Source organism: Phocoena phocoena, chromosome 4, assembly GCF_963924675.1.
Source record: "Phocoena phocoena chromosome 4, mPhoPho1.1, whole genome shotgun sequence".
Taxonomy (NCBI): domain Eukaryota; kingdom Metazoa; phylum Chordata; class Mammalia; order Artiodactyla; family Phocoenidae; genus Phocoena; species Phocoena phocoena.
In genome coordinates, this window is record NC_089222.1 from 120,299,770 (window position 1) to 120,317,263 (window position 17,494).

The 17,494-nt window shown below is 38.6% G+C and overlaps 1 protein-coding gene across 3 annotated transcripts in view; it reads left to right on the forward strand.

Moving 5' to 3' along the window:
• The window catches only part of CXADR (CXADR Ig-like cell adhesion molecule), a 49,661-nt gene extending 36,714 nt beyond the window's left edge, over nt 1-12,947 (forward strand). The window contains exons 3-7 of one of the 3 annotated variants that reach the window (XM_065876352.1): nt 456-660; nt 7,424-7,579; nt 8,535-8,657; nt 9,222-9,360; nt 11,816-12,947. In XM_065876352.1, coding sequence (XP_065732424.1) covers nt 456-660; nt 7,424-7,579; nt 8,535-8,657; nt 9,222-9,360; nt 11,816-12,080 — 888 coding nt within the window. In that variant the 3' untranslated portion in view covers nt 12,081-12,947. The remainder of the gene's footprint in view (nt 1-455; nt 661-7,423; nt 7,580-8,534; nt 8,658-9,221; nt 9,361-11,815) is intronic. The other 2 variants (XM_065876353.1, XM_065876355.1) reach the window with 2 other exon arrangements.
• The last annotated feature ends 4,547 nt before the right edge of the window (nt 12,948-17,494 follow it).

Consider the following 17,494-nt stretch of genomic DNA (forward strand, 5'->3'; position numbering starts at 1 on the left):
AAATGTTGTCTTTTTTTGTTTTTAAGTTCCACGGGTAAATTATCATAAGCCCCTTTTGGGCAGTAGTGGTGGTTTGTACCTGATTTTATACAGTTGATCGGCATACTGCATCCTCTGAGGCAGCTGAAAATAGAGTGTATCAGAATTCACAAATCCATGCTCTTGTGGAGTCTCCCCGAATGGCTCTCTGATAGAGGGCTACATTACTTAATCATGTGGCGGTCTTGGTTTCCCCATTTACAATGACAGTGTGGGACCATACTTAGGGATCGTATTGTGGTTTCTTTCCATTTTCTTAACCTGTGATTTGAATACTTGTAGATTCCTCATGATACCGTGTTCTTATTCTTTTTTTGGATCCTACAGTACCATGGTGTATCCAGAGCTCCTTTAATGAGACAGAGAGTTTGCTTGCTTGTTTGTTTCTTCCTTGTCTTATCTTGGCTTTCTTTTAGATTATTTTATATTCTGGAGACAAAATTTATGACGACTACTATCAAGATCTCAAGGGACGAGTACATTTTACAAGTACTGATCTCAAATCTGGTGATGCATCAATAAATGTAACAAATTTACAGTTGTCAGATATTGGCACATACCAGTGCAAAGTGAAAAAAGCTCCCGGTGTTGGAAATAAGAAGATTCAGCTGACAGTTCTTGGTAAGTTATTTGTAATAATGTTACTTACTAACAGGGTGAGTGGTCACAATACTATAGTAGCAGCATTTATGTGAGACAAAGCTTAGGTTTTTAGAGTAATAATTTAAAATACTTGACATAATTCTAATGTCCTCTAATAGCATAAAGCTACCTTTTTGTTTTTCCTTTGGATAGGAAAAATAAGCGACCAACTTCTTTGTGAAGTTCATGAAAGCATTTGAAAGTAAACGAAGGAGTTCTGTGATATGGGGGAAGAACCCTAAAGCAGGAGTTAGGGGATCCAGGCTTTTCCATTGTTCTCAGGTTTGCCCTGAGAATTAAATAGAACCTCTTCATTTCCTGGGCCTCAGCCTATATTTTCGAAACATAAAAATAATTATCATTAAATCTCTTTGCAGTCTTATTCAGCTCACGATTGTGACGTGTGCCTTAAGCTTTTTCGAACTGCATTTCCCAAAGAATAAATGAGGTTTCTATGATGAATAATTGGAGTATTTAGAACAGAGGAGATGGAACATGGTAGCTGGAATATTGAATTGGTGTAAGGCCTTTAGACCTTAGATAGTCCTTTAACCTCCATGAGCATCACTGTTTTTCATCCTTAAAGTGAGGAGATTAGACAGGTGGCCACTAAGATGCAGCTCTCCAGGATAGTTTAGAAGGAGATATGTATAAACTGCTTTATAAACAGTCAAGGCCCACAGAGTTTGTTATCCTCCTCTAGATTCTGTGGTCATGCGCAAGCACTCTTTACCGCTGCAAATTGAGAAACTCTGAAAGGTACCATTCATAAATATACTTCTAAAATCTTATCATGGTAGGCTTTACCCAAAAGTACAATGGCTGCCATGTAGAAAATCTCAACTGTCTATCACTATTCAGTGACAGTAAATTCCCCTGCGACCTAAGGTGCCAGGTTTGGGGGACACTTGGGCACCCACTTTATGTAGGAAATGCTGGTTGCTGGAATCACCTGCCATACCCCTGGAAATAACTAATCTGGACAACTCCCCCACCGTCCCACCCCCCCACCTCAACTTCTACCTTTCGTTCCTTTTGTTTTAGAAACTGAGCAGAGAGCTTAAGTCCATTGGGTTCCAGACTCATCCTGAGTAGCATACTTTTCTAAAGAATGAATATCAGAGCAGGTAGAGATTAGGAATAAGAATGCAGATTTCTTTGCACCCCAATGGCAACTCCAGGGGTTGTCTTGGTTGGTAAGGCAGTCTTCTGGCAACATCACTGAAGGGAGCACACAAGGGGGTCCTGGTAAAGGGCACTCCATGCTAAATGGAGCTCATTCAGAATATGTCTGTGGTATGAAAGCAAGTGAACCTGAACAAGGAACCAGAAAAAGGAATATGGTAACATTGGAAATTCTAGCCTTTTGTGTCTACATTCAGCGAACATGGAGTTGCCTTTCTTTTTTATAAATATGAAAGCAAGTAAAGTTTAATAATTTGTCTGAACTCTTAGCCCAGGCATACCTGGAATTATAACCCTGAGTATATCTTCTATAAGTACTGCTCTTCAGGAAGCACTGAGTTAGGATATATATGAAAATTTAACTAGTTCATGCTGTACCAAGCAGACTATACATATTTATCAGAATTATTTATTGTGAAATCCCTGTCTGAGGGGGACAGGTACGCTGGGAGGAATGCGATTGGCACATGTTCCCAGAAGAGGTGTGGACAGGCACTGTGTGTGTGAGTGTGTGTGAGAGGGAAAGAGAGAGAGAGGTCCCTTAGGAACAGGCTCTGGCCGGGCACACTGAGGCAGCAGCCATGGCTGTCGGGCAGGAGGGATGGCCTTTTACATTAAACCTCACACCCCTCACATCTTATTCCTCAGCCTAGATCTGTGGGAAGCATTGAGACAGTAGCTCCTTTTGTTAGCTCCGTGGGGCATCACCATGGCCAAGCAAACCCTGAAGTCAAATCAGGGATGGAGAGAGGGATTAAAATGAGGGGTAGGGGAGAATGGGGGCAGTGCTTGCTGAAGGGAAGTGGGGATGACTAATCCTCTGGCCTGGCGAGGCTGTCTCAGAGCCAGAGGAGAATTTCTTTGTCTCTTCCATGTTTCCAGGTGAGTCATGACCACTGTGGGAGAAAACATTAGAAGTTTCTCTTGAAAGTGAGAGCTGGACAGAAGCCTAATTTGCTCACTTTTTTCTGAAAATCCTGCTTAGACAATCTGGAGGAAAGATTAAATAAAGTGCCCTCTAGGGACCAGACTGAATGGCAGTCCAGTGGAGCTCTTGCTTGGTTCACTGTCAGAGGCTCTCCCTGATACTTTGATTCGTTTGTGGGAAACCTGAAGATGCCACCATGGTGTTCACGGAGTAATGAAAGCTCGTTTGGTGAGCCGTGGGCGCTGTGTGGACCGTTAGCTGCCTCGGTGTGAGGGGTGGTATGTTGCTATCCCTCGCTCCATTGCTGAGGCCCACCCTGCTCTTTCAGACACACCAGACGTATATGTGGATGCAACTCAGGCAAGAAACTGGACAGGGGTGATGATAACAAAGGGAATTGACAGAGGGTTAATATGGTGGCCACACATTACCAGCACCTTCCCTGAGAACTCTGAAAAAGCCTATTATTGAGACCTTTCGGTATAAATAGACTGGGTTGTTTTGCAGAGGAGAGCACGCACAGGTTAACTTTCCCTCGTGTGTGTATATGGTGCGCTCAGACTGCACCCACATCACAAGAACACGTGGCAACAGCATGTGTGGGGACTCAGTCAACACTGGTATTTTTTTTTTCAACTTTTTATTCTGAAATAATTTTAGTTTTACAGAAAAGTTGCAAAAATACCAGAAAGTTCCTGAGAGTATACCCATAACCTAATTTTTCCTAATGTTAACATTTTATAAAATCATAGTACAACTACCAAAAGCAAGAGATTAATGTTGGGACAATAATATTAACTACAGGCCTAATTTGAATTCCACAGCCTCCTGTTAATGCCTTTTTGTGCTGGGGTCAAATCTAAGATCCCTGCTGCATTGACGTCTGTAGTCTCCAGTTAATGTCAGGGGGCACATGATGTCCTGTCTTATTGTTAACCATGATCACTTGGTTTCAGTTTTATCTGATAGGTTTCTCTGCTATAAAATTACTACTTTAAAAAAAAATTACTACTTTTCCCTCTGGGATTAAAAAATTATCGCATGTTGGTGGGAATGTAAATTGATACAACCACTATGGAGAACAGTATGGAGGTTCCTTAAAAAACTAAAAATAGAACCACCATACGACCCAGCAATCCCACTACTGGGCATATATATACCCCGAGAAAACCATAATTCAAAAAGAGTCATGTACCACAGGGTTCATTGCAGCACTATTTACAATAGCCAGGACATGGAAGCAACCTAAGTGTCCATCAACAGATGAATGGATAAAGAAGATGTGGCACATATATACAGTGGAATATTACTTGGCCATAAAAAGAAACGAAATTGAGTTATTTGTATGAGGTGGATGGACCTAGAGTCTGTCATACAGAGTGAAGTAAGTCAGAAAGAGAAAAACAAATACCGTATGCTAACACATATATATGGAATCTAAAAAAAAAAGAAATGGTTCTGATGAACCTAGGGATAGGACAGGAATAAAGACGCATAGAGAATGGACTTGAGGACACGGGGAGGGGGAAGGGTGAGCTGGGACGAAGTGAGAGAGTAACATGGACATATATACACTACCAAATGTAAAATAGCTAGTGGGAAGCAGCCGCATAGCACAGGGAGATCAGCTCGGTACTTTGTGACTACCTAGAGCGGTGAGATAGGGAGGGTGGGAGGGAGACGCAAGAGGGAAGAGATATGGGGATATATGTATACATATAGCTGATTCACTTTGTTCTACCACAGAAACCAACACAACATTGTAAAGCAATTATACTCCAGTAAAGATGTTTAAAAAAAAAAAAAAAAAATCACAGTGGGGGAACCACTTTGAGACTATGCAAATATCTTATTTCTCCTCAAACTTTTGCCCATTGATTTTTACCATCTATGCACGGATTTTGCCAGGAGTCAAGGTATTTTGAACTAAGCAAAAATATTCCTATATGGATGACATGATGATCAAAGCATATTCTGTCCCAAGTAGAGATTTAGAGTGTTTCCTATAGACTGAGGCAGTGAGCCACTAGCATGGAGGGATGATGATACAATACACAGATGGAGCACAGCATTGCTAAATCGGTGGGACGCTGACCGAATACAAGTTGACAGCCATGTACCCTTAACTGAGAAGGACTTTTTATTAGCTCTGCTAATGATCATGGTGGTACATGTTCTGAGGACAATAGCTAGATATCCTGGAGCCCCAGACCAAAGAAACCTTAGCGGGTAAGACTTTATTTTTGTTCCTTTTGTGGTTTCATCTTTCTTTCAATTCAGCTAAGTGCCGTGGATTAGGAGTTTGTCTTCCTGGCTTTGTAATGCTGGGCTGGCATATAAAAGACTTGCACTTTCTCCACCCAGCGGAAAGCAGGCAGCCGGTCCTAAGCACCGCTCAGAACCAGTGCTGGTAAAAATCTCGTTCTGCTGTGCATAGAGTATGTTGAAATCTCAAACTCAGTGGGACGCTGATTTCCTGAGCAGCCACTTTAAACAACTGCCTGTTATTGGAGATGTTTGGGGAGGGGACATTTTTCAGTAGAAGAGAAGAAGGGTTAGGGTTAGAACGCTGTATTACCAATAGAAGTTTGATGTCCAAAGCATTGCTTCAGTATCTCACCTACTGCTAGTTTGTGTAATAAAGGATTTATTGGTAGGTTGAAGAAATGGAGAACAAGGCTCATTTTGTTGAAGACTCAGAGGATGAGATAATGCGCAAAACTGATTCAAAAGTCCAGTTGATGTAATGTCCAGGGCAACTGATAAGTCTGAAAAAGAAAGAGATTTGCTTAGGAAAGTCAACAACGCAGTTAAATGCATCTGTTGATCCTTACTAAAAAGTATAAGTAGTAACAAAGGGGAGAAATCCAATTAAGTTTAAGAATTACCAGGAAATGTGTGAAGTGAGATCATGATTGACAACCCACTGCGTATGACAGACCGTGTCAGCCAGATTTGGAAAACAGTTTGACACTTTCTTATAGAGATAAACATTTACTTACCTGGTATGAAAAAGGAAAACATATACCACTATTTACAAGCAGTGTTGTTCAAACTGTTCACGTAGTGCCAAACTGTAAAACCCATTCACATTTATTCTTAGTAGTGAAAGAATAAAAGCCCACCCAGGACTTGAAAGAATGAAAATCAGAAAAACAGAAGAAAAGCAGTCCTGCCATTTATCAGGTTGGGAAGAGAGATGCAAATAGAGCCAGGTACAGGGTTTATGGGGAATGTTGCTCTCCAAGGTCGTGGGATGCTGGGAAACTATAGCCTACTGCTGTCTCCTCATTGCTGCCCCCAGACCCACTTTGCACTACTCATCCTTTACTGGGGGTACTCAGGTTGCTAAATGACCCTCGTCTCCAGTTTAATCCCCGCTTCTCCTAATCCTGCCTCAGAAATGGCATCAGATTCAGAACTGATCTCTGCTTTTAGAAGACTCTTCTCAGAACCTTCAGAATCCCTCTCTCCCTTGTCCCAGCTCCTCATAGCACCTCCTCGCCAGTCAGTCTGATTTCCACAGACTTCACACCTGCTCCTGGCCAGTTTAGCTAATTAGGCTTTAACAGTAGCCCCAAGACAGGAAACAGTGTGCATCAATACCTGAATGAACAAGCGATGGGATACAACTCGGTAGTAAGAAAGAACGGACCACTGATATATATATACAACAACATAGATCAATTGGATCAGTCTTAAAAAAGCCTGACGATGAATAAAAGAAGTAAAAGCGCATAATGTATTTTTCCATTTATAGGACTCATGAAGCAGCAGAAGTAATCTATAGCAATAGAAATCTGATCAGCGGCTGTCTGGGACCCGTTTGTGCAGTGAGATCAACTGCAGTCAACTTGAGGGAAATTGCTTGGGAGAGGATTGGAGTGGTGCTTAGTGTTGAAAGTGATCAGCTTGCATGATTAAAATGTGTTAATTTTATTGTATGTGTATTATGCCTTAATGCAGTTCAGCAAGAGAGTCTGAACTGCCAGGGTGTTAACCTAGTGTTCAGGTGGGTTTCACGTAATGGAGTTAGACCTGGAATATAACCTCAGATCTGCCTTTTTATAACACTGCTCTCTGGGTGTTTTTGGATTGCTGTAAATGTGGAAAATAATTGGTCCTTCCTGTACTAAGTGAATTGTCCCTCCTATCAGCATAATTTATCGTCAACCCCCTGATTGTTGGGTTAACAGCACACAGAGAGGGTTGTGACAATGCATATACTCCCAGAGGACTACATGTCACCCTCCAAGTAGAAGAATAGGTTGGGAATGGGGGGGTGGGGGGGAAGAAGCTTCCTTGGGTCTGAAGTAGCCCAGCCCGCATCATCCTTGCTTTTTTCACATGTGCCCCATGGGATGGAGGGGCACAGAGCCGCACCTGAGATGCTGCCTGGCCTTGTGCAGTGGCTGCTTGCCTGAGCTCATTCTTGCCTGTTTTGTGCTGGATCAAGCTGAGTAAACTGGCGTTGGCAACCTATTGTAGTCTTTCAGTCTTGTCCACTCTGAACCCAGGACCCCCTGCTATTGAGTTAGTGGTTGTGTGACATGCTGTGTGTTTAAGTAATCATTAGAAACACACATTCTGTTCTCTTGTATAAAGTTATAACTTATTTTCTTTTCTCAGTTAAGCCTTCGGGTATAAGATGTTACATTGATGGATCAGAAGAAATTGGAAGTGACTTTAAACTAAAATGTGAACCGAAAGAAGGTTCACTCCCATTACGATATGAATGGCAAAAATTGTCCAACTCACAGAAACTGCCAACCTCATGGTTACCAGGTACTGCTGCTGATGCACTTTGAATCGTGTGCCATTGATTTAGACTTAAGTCTAGTAGGGTTTGTGCATGTAAGTGTATATTTTTTAATCCCCAGATACCTTCCCTTTTCTAGACAGAGCAATCAGGATTCTGTGGGAATTAGTCAGTGTTTTATAATGACAACTTGGTGTCATGTATTATAAGTGAAGAGATATTTTTATAATGATCACCATTTAGGATATTATAATTGGTTTCTTTGTTGTATATTTTTTAATTGATGGTAATATTGATGGAAACTGTTCATTATCATAAATTAGTGGTTAAGTTACAGCAAGAGTTGGATCTTGAGTGTTTTGCCTGGGTTCGTGTTGAAGATACGGTTATTTAACCATGGCATGTCTGTTAAAACAACAAAACAACAGCTGTGACTAACCAACAAGATTCAAATTGGTTAAATCTGATTACTCATCTGTATGTTATAATTAACCTGTTACTCAAACTGGTTACCATGCTCCACCCTCCTCCCTCCCACCCCACCCCGCTTTTAAGCAGGATCTCTCTCCACCTCTGTTTTTCAAACCAAGAGGCTGAACAATACGACCCCCTCTCACTTTCTTTCATGTTTCTTCTGTCTGGGGGGATGACATACATTTTGTAAATCTTACTGCTGCACCTAAGAGCCTTTGTGGCACAGAATGTTTTTTATAGTCAATGTGGCTCTGCTTCAGCAGAGACTCTCTGTGCCTGGCTGAAGGGGTCATGATTACCTTGGCTTTGACATAAATGAACTAGAGGCACAGTCGTTTGCATCCCGGAGACATGCACGTGTCTTGCCAAGTTTGTTCTGTATGTAGCTTCAGTTTGTCTCACTTTTACCTGGAATTGTCAACCAAGTAGAGTTTGCTTTTACTAAAAACTCAGCAATATGTTACTATAAGAATGGGTTTTGCTCCCTTACCCCCTTTCTTCTCACAGAAATGACTTCACCTGTTATATCTGTAAAAAATGCCACTACCGAATACTCCGGGACATACAGTTGTACAGTCAAAAACAGAGTGGGCTCTGATCAATGCCTGCTACGCCTGGATGTTGTTCCTCGTAAGTTATCTTCTTTCTGCTGTGATAGTGTTATCTTTATACAGCCTCCTTTGGTGCCATCAGTGAGTGTGGGTATTAAGGGCAAGGGGATGCTAACTTTGAGCAAAGCACCCTGTGGCTTGTTTGCTAGCTTTTCTAAGTCATGGAAAGAAAAAAAGTACTACACTTTATTAATAAAACCTTCTTTTTTATTGTAGTGACATTAAAGAGGCAAGAGTTGTCAAATTGACTCTTGTACCATATTTAGCCAATGTCAGTGACGACAAGCTTTTTAGAACATTCTTATATGCCAACCAAGATAGCTGTGAATATTAAAATCTTTTAGAGTGGTTTCATTCTTTTATCCTTGAAATAGCTTACACAGTTCAGAAGAAAGTTCTTTTAGTGGATTTTCCCACAGACCAGAAAAAAAGCTAACTAATTTGTCTCTTAACGTTAGTATATGCGATGAAATCAGTGTCATTATGTATCCTTACTTTCAAAATGACTAGATGGAAGTTTTTTTTGTTTTTTTGTTTTGCTTTTTTTAATATTAATTATTTTCTTATTAACATTTTATTCTAGCTTCAAATAGAGCTGGGACAATTGCAGGAGCTGTTATAGGAACTTTGCTTGCGCTAGTGCTCATTGGTCTTATCATCTTTTGCTGTCATAAAAAGCGCAGAGAAGAAAAATACGAAAAGGAAGTTCATCATGATATCAGGTAATTAAGTGACACAGGAGTTGACTGACGTATACTCTATTATGTCACTAAAGCATTAATTCTCTTAACCATCTGAAGCATTTGCCCCTATGAGAATTGGATGAAAGCTATAGCTCTTCCCCTCAACATATTTGAAAGCTTTTACTTATTTCAAGTGTGTGGAGCCAACCAACCTACACTGTGCCCTCCTCCCCGTTTTGGGCTCTACGTTAAGAACCATTGCAAAATGCTTTTCTCAAGCCTGTCTACCTTCTCCCAATAAAGTACAGGCATGAAACAGCAAAGGAAACCATAAACAAGATGAAAAGAGAACCCTCAGTATGGTAGAAAATATTTGCAAATGAAGCAACTGACAAAAGATTAATCTCCAAAATATACAAACAGCTTATGCAGCTTAATATCAAAAAAACAAACAGCCCAATCCAGAAATAGGCGGAAGACCTAAATAGACATTTTTCCAAAGACATACAGATGGCCAAGAAACACATGAAAAGATGCTCAACATCACAAATCATTAGAGAAATGCAAATCAAAACCACAATGAGGTATCACCTCATGGTCAGAATGGCCATCATCAAAAAAATCTATAAGCAATAAATGCTGGAGAGAGTGTGGAGAAAAGGGAACCCTCATGCACTGCTGGTGGGAATGTAAATAGATATAGCCAGTATGGAGAACAGTATGGAGGTTCCTTAAAAAACTAAAAATAGAACTACCATATGACCCAACAATCCCACTACTGGGCATATACCCTGAGAAAACCGTAATTCAAAAGGAGTCATGTACCAAAATAATAATTGCAGCTCTCTTTACAATAGCCAGGACATGGAAGCAACCTAAGTGTCCATTAACAGATGGATGGATAAAGAAGATGTGGCACATGTATACAATGGAATATTAGCCATAAAAAGAAACGAAACTGAGTTATTTATAGTGAGGTGGATGGACCTAGAGTCTGTCATACAGAGTGAAGTAAGTCAGAAAGAGAAAAACAAATACTGTATGCTAACACATATATGTGGAACAACAAAAACAACAACAACAAAAGGTTCTGAAGAACCTAGGGGCAGGACAGGAATAAAGACGCAGATGTAGAGAATGGACTTGAGGACACAGAGGGGGAAGGGTAAGCTGAGAGGAAGTGAGAGAGTAGCATGGGCATATATACACTACCAAATACAAGACACCTAGTAAGAAGCAGCTGCATGGCACAGGGAGATCAGCTGAAAGCTTTGTGACGACCTAGAGGGGTGTGACAGGGAGGGTGGGAGGGAGGCTCAAGAGGGAGAGGATATGGGAATATATGTATACATATAGCTGATTCCCTTTGTTGTACAGCAGAAACTAACATAACGTTATAAAACAATTATACTCCAATAAAGATGTGAAAGAAAAAAAAAGTACAGGCATAAAGTTTTCAAAAAATGGAGATGTTGGGCTTCCCTGGTGGCGCAGTGGTTGAGAGTCCGCCTGCCGATCAGGGGACGCGGGTTCGTGCCCCGGTCCGGGAAGATCCCACATGCCGTGGAGCGGCTGGGCCCGTGAGCCATGGCCGCTGAGCCTGCACGTCCGGAGCCTGTGCTCCGCAATGGGAGAGGCCACAACGGTGAGAGGCCCGCATACCGCAAGAAAATAAAATAAATAACAATTCCATGCTCTGTAGATTAGCTGTATAGAGAAATCAAACCTTAACATCTCCATTTTCTTTTTTTTTTTTAAAGATCTGATTGTATCAAGTGACATAGGTAGTTAATAGAACTATGGGTAATGTGATTTTATTTTATTTTTTAAATATTCTAAACCAGTAGATCTTAACTAGAAGTACACATTGGATTATAGGACTTGTAAAAATAACATATGACCAAAGTAACACCCAGAAAATTGACATTTGGTGGGTCTGGGCACTTTTATTTTTTAAATGCACAGAAGTAACTCAGATATATATTCTATGTCAGTGCTTAGTGTGAAAATTCTTATGCCTAATTCTCAGTTTTTGCAAACTTCAGTCTGCTAAGTTTTCAGCTAAAGTCTTAGATGAGTAACTTTCATAATAAAAAGGATATTTTGTCTTGTTCTTTTTTTGGTAGAAATATCTGCAAGTGTTAGTGCTTTATTGACTATAGAGTGTTACATGACTGTAACCAGGTTATCTTGATCAGTGATACTAGAATATGAAAATATTTGAAGTTTGTTCTTTGCAAGACAGCATTATAGAATAGCACATTTTTGTAAAAAACACATTTCATTGTGAAGATAGAAACTGTAAATGATAAATTTGGTACAGATACACAGTTATGACATTAGGCCTTACTGTGCTTGTTTTTTGTGTGTCACACACGATTTTATGTACTTAATGCTTAAATAGAGGCTCTTCCCTACCCATGATTCATAGCTTACATATTGTAGGTTTTTAGAAATTTGTTCTTTGAACGTGTATTGGGATCTTTATTTCTAGGGAAGACGTGCCTCCTCCAAAGAGCCGTACGTCCACTGCCAGAAGCTACCTCGGCAGCAATCATTCATCCCTGGGATCCATGTCCCCTTCCAACATGGAAGGGTATTCCAAGACTCAGTATAACCAAGTGCCAAGCGAAGACTTCGAGCGTGATCCTCAGAGTGTGACGCTCCCAACTGCTAAGGTAGCTGCCCCTAATCTCAGTAGGATGGGAGCGGTGCCCGTGATGATTCCAGCACAGAGCAAGGACGGGTCCATAGTATAGAGCCTCTGTACCCTTCATCTGTGCTCTCCTCTTGAGATGTGAACACCTGTTTTAATTTTTGCTACCAGCCTCAAAAAAACCATATGTATATATGGTTAACCAAAAACTAAGAATAATACTTCAAAAAGTTTTGTTTGGTTATATTGAAATAGTAAAGGCATTAAAGTTCTAAGGACAAATTCACCATCTAAATAATATTTCCTTTAAGAGCTTGACTTTATAGGTTTCTGACTATCAATACTTAAGTCAGCTGTGGCACTTTGAATATGAAATCATAGGTGAAGAAATAAATTGGTGAACTTACATGCATACCAAGTTGATACTTGAATCATCTGAAAGTGGTACTTTATAATTTCTGTTATTTTTATATTGCTTTTTTCAATTAATTTATGACCCCCACCCCCTGCCAAAATTGGTAAAGAAAGATTCATGGCAAAAATACTTACGTAGATTTATGTTTGTTTTTGTTTTTGCTTCTTTGAAAACTCTAAATGTGTTTGACGAGTCTCTAATAACTAGAAAACACTACTAGAAGTCACTAGTTCTGAGTAATTCATAAACCTTGTATATGAAATGACTTAAGTATTTAATTGCTAGATTGCTGTGGGCAGCAGGGACGTAGTAAGCTCTTTTGTATGCTAAAATAAAGGAGCATTTATCTGATTCATTGAGAAAATTTGCTGTCAGCTACATATATCGATGACACTAGTTGGTGCAGTTGTGAGGATGAATTTTGTTGATTAATGTTCCAATGCCCTGAGGCCTGTGGTGGTCTTCAGAACAGTGACGTGCTATCAAGGAAGTGTAGTATTCTGCAATTCCCAAGTAAATGCTTGTCCTCAACTTTAGGTGATATTTTTCTAAAAAGAAAAAATTATAACTCATTTATTATTTGACAGTTACAGATTGTAATTCCGTAATTATTGGTTCTAAATTTTTATTTTTATTTTCCTGGTTCAGTGTTTTGTTTTTGTGATGGTGTTGTACATTATATGTTCTAGAAATGTAGTCTTAAATTACCCTCTTGAATGCAATTCCTGCAGGATACTTTCTTCACAGACTTAGAATGATGAAATACACTTTAAACTAGTAAGTGTCCTCTATCAATTCTGTGTTTCAGATTTGGGAGGATGTACAGTTGCTATTGTATGGCCAGCATGTCTTGTGTAGTTGCAGAAAATCAAGCTGAGCTTTGAAAAGTTTGTCTTAGTTTTGTGGAAGTGACTTAATCTTAAAAAAAAAAGAAAAAAAAAAGAAATGAAAAGGAATAAAAGGAATACTCCTACCTGCCAAATGTGTTAAGTACTGTTTTAGTAGATGAAAGTGAATTTATTGTACTTTCCTTAAGATTGTGAGGGAGTGTGGATTGAGTAGAATGAGCCACCAGTTTCTTCATAGTAATACGGTCTGCAGTAAATTATTTCACTAGCTCTGATACCTTTTCCCTAGATTTTAGTAGGGAGTTGGTTTCTTTTCATCTCTTTGGGTGCTGTGGTGGTAAATGCTACATTATAAATTAATGTTGGCATGACTTTATGATTAGGCAGAGTATTGTATACACTTTTTAATGGTAAATTGAAGCTGAATGTGTAATGGATTCGTGTATAGTTTTACATATTTGGAAGCATTTTAAAAATAGGTTTTTAACATTACATAATATTGCTTTTACTCTTGTGTTAACGTTTTCATCTGTGCCTTTTGGGTAATTTAGTTTTTATTATGAATTTCTGGTGCCTATGAGCTAGCTATCGCCTGAAAGGTGCTTAGAGGTGAAGGTACTGTTCCTAAAAATGCATCACTGTGATACCGTTCTATCCTCATACTTTCAGTCTTGCCTCTTTTCTGATCTTTCTGGATGCAAGTTAACTGATTGTGTTACTCATAAAGTTTTTAAAATTTCAACATCCCCTACACTCTTTTGACTGTGTTTCTGATTTTATAATAACTGTTTTTGAATACTAGGCCTCTGGTCTGTTTCATATGAATAAAATTTACGATATTATAAAAATAAATAGCAGAGCACAGACATTACTAATAAAAATTTTGGTCCTTTCTAGTCCCAGTTTTCATATAATGAAAATTATGCTATCAATCTAAGTAGAAATTACTACAAAAGGTGGACATATGTAAGGCTTTCCTTTCCTTAGACTTCATAGTTAGTCTAGGATTTGGTTATAAGTAAATCGGAATCTCTTCCAGAAATGCTTCCTTCCAGGTCAGGGTCATTAACAGCTACAGCCTGAGAAACAAGCTTGGAAAAAAAAACCTACTGTTGTGACCTGAAGAGACCTACTGGGTGTGGTTGAGTTTAGAGGACAGAACTCAGTTTTAGGTTTATGTCTCCAGCTACTCATTGTAAATTTCAGTGAATCCAAAAGTCAAATAGTACTGATAACTTCCTAAATAATTCTCAGTGGTAGTTTCTGGTGGACTAGAGATCAAGTATTTGTTCTAGAATTACTATTGGTAATCATCAAGCAAGTCAACAAAAAATTGTTATTCAAGCATTTCCACTAGTAGCCAAACATCAGTCAAGGACGGCACTGAACCTCCAAAGCAAAACTCTTCCATTCTACTTTATACCTAAGAGACTTGACACCATCTTTCTGAGTTATGCAGGATAACTTCAAAAGAAATATCATAGAGGACGTAATTCTGTGCTTTGCATATGTAGATTACAGGTTTCTTTTTCTTATGGCAACCTTACTAATATTTCCCTGTTAGAAGGCCAAAAACAAAAACCTTATTGATAAACGGGCCAGATTACTTTTTTAAATTTGGGCTATCTGCCGGGAAGTTGTTACAATGGAAACACAGACTGTGTCTTAGGGGGAGGTTAATTCAAGAAACACAATTAGATTATCGGTATGAATTAATACCTGGTTTTTATTGAAAAGATAATTTTTAGGATTGAGTTCTGGAAATTTGGAGCAAGTGAAGGGGCAAATAAACATTTTGATTAAATATGAAAAGAACTCATTGCATGAAGTTGGATGTCAAATTCTGTAATGTTTGGCTTCTTAACTATTCTCTGTCTTTCTGTGTGCGTGCAGCATGTAAATCTGAAGTTATATGAACGTTTAAAGTTTTTTTTTCTAATCTTGTTTCATCTCCACAGTGTTTAGGGCTTTCAGATGCCTTATTCCAGTGTGAACAGAAAAGTCCTTATTTTTTGTGGTTACTGCTTTGATGTGTCATGTGAGGAGTAGTTTGTAGAAAATGTTGGCATACTTTTAACTTTTTAGTGGCTTGTGACATTATATATTATATATATGTATATATATAGCTTTATAATATTCATGTGTTTAGTAGTATAAATGTTCTGGGCAAGTTTTCATATTTCAAATGCCTTTGGATATTCTTGCAATACAGGCAACGTGTTCTGTAGTTAGATTTTTTTTACTCATTTGACACTAAAATGGTCTATAACCGAGCACAAATTCTACCTAATAGAAGCAGGAAAGAATAATAAATAAACTGATGAATTGTGGTTCTGTTTATCTTATGGATGGTAACACCAGCGAATATTGGCTGCATCTGGCTTCTCACTGTTTATTAAAATCCAGTTTTATAAAATACCCTATTTTGTAATTTCAGAGTGTGGTGTGAATATCAGTTGGATTTGGTTTTGACCCTGAACACTAAAAGCTCCAAAGAACTCTGTTTTCTACTAACTTAATGACACAAGTGTTAAGAGAACCACAATTCACTGATTTTCATCCCTAACTGTGGATTTCTGTGACAAATACACTTATACTACTGAGAAGTAATATTTTGACACTTCATATATGCAAGTAGAGAATTGATAGTGTCAGTTTCAAAAATGATTTTTTGTATTTCAAGTTTCTGGCTTAAATATCCAATGGTGCAGATTTTGACATTTGTAAGAACAAAATTTGGTTTAAAAAAAAGCCAAAAACTTGCTCTGGTTTTGTGACCTTGTGTACCTTTAAAAAAAATAAAATCAAGAAAGTAGTTTTCTGCCTCATGGTGTGGCTTCATAAGCTTCATTATACTCTTCCTCCCTGCTTCTCTGAGCCAGGGTTTCCTTCTCCCCTCTCCTTTGCATCTTTTATTAAACAAAGTAAAGATCAGAACAATAACATCAATGAAAACATATCAAACATATTTATAGAAATTTCTCCAGTCCTGTGCATCTATATGACAGTAAATAACATAATGTATTTGGGGTTGAAACCTCCAAAGTTCTGTTATCGTGTCACAATTTACAGCGTAAATTCAAGAGTTTTTCAGATGAATTAAAAATGCGCGTACATATATGTATTAAATACATCTAGTTATACTTTAAAGCTATTTTCATTGACTCAATGTTGATTTCAGAAAAAAAACAGGATGGGGTTAGCAGTGCTTTTGTAAGAAGGTATTTTGAGAAATATTTTGTTTATACTACAGTTTCTCAACCTTGGCACTTTTAACATTTTGGGATGGATGATTCTTGGTTGTGGGAGACATCCTGTGCATTGCAGGATGTTTAGTAGCATCGCTGGCCTTTACCTACTAGGTGCCAGTAGCTCTTGCCCTCCTTCCTCCAGATGTGACAACCAAAAATGTCTCCAGTGTTGCCAAATAGCCACTGGGGTGGGGGGCAAAACTGCCCCTAGTTGAGAACCAGTGGTTTATACTAATGTGAAGTTTTCTACTCGGAGGTTAAAAGAAGAGCATAGGCTTTGGAGTCAGACATATCTGAATACCACTTATTACTAGATGCTTTACTTAGCTTCGGTTTCCTGGTGCTTAAAATGGGGATAAAAATACCTACATCACAGGGGATGTTGGAGGATTTTAAAGAGATAGAATTGATATAATGAAAATTCTTTGCATTTGTCCCTGTTTGCTGGGATGCTGATAGTGGTACACAGATTTTCAAAGAAGCAAGATTACAATAAAATATGCTAACAAACTACTAAGTATAATTTAATGCCTTTAATTTAGATCATATTTTAATCATGAAGTTCTAAAGGCCAGATCATATTTCTGGTTAATTAAGTACCAAATGGCAAAACTGTTGAAATTGAGTCAAAATTGAATATGAAACAATCTGTTGTTAAATATTGATAAAAAATGGTTTTAAGTCTATGTCATAAACAAATGTAGTTTCTAAATGCAGTAGAGGCAGCTGAAAAGATCAGGAAGCCAGTGCTAAGAATTCAGTTCAGTGTTTCTTGCTGATATTTCTGCAGTATAAATCAAATGGGATTTGTTGTTTTGTTACTTAAATGATGTTTCTAAATTTTATAACTATTTATAGGAGAAAAAATTGTCCTAAGGTAACTGCAGAAAAAGTAGAATTTCTGAAGTTAATGAAGAACTGAGAAATAAATTTCAGTCTAGTTAATCAAGGGCTTGATCAGTATGCTTCTCGTTTCACTGCTGAGCTAGGAAATTCTAACTCT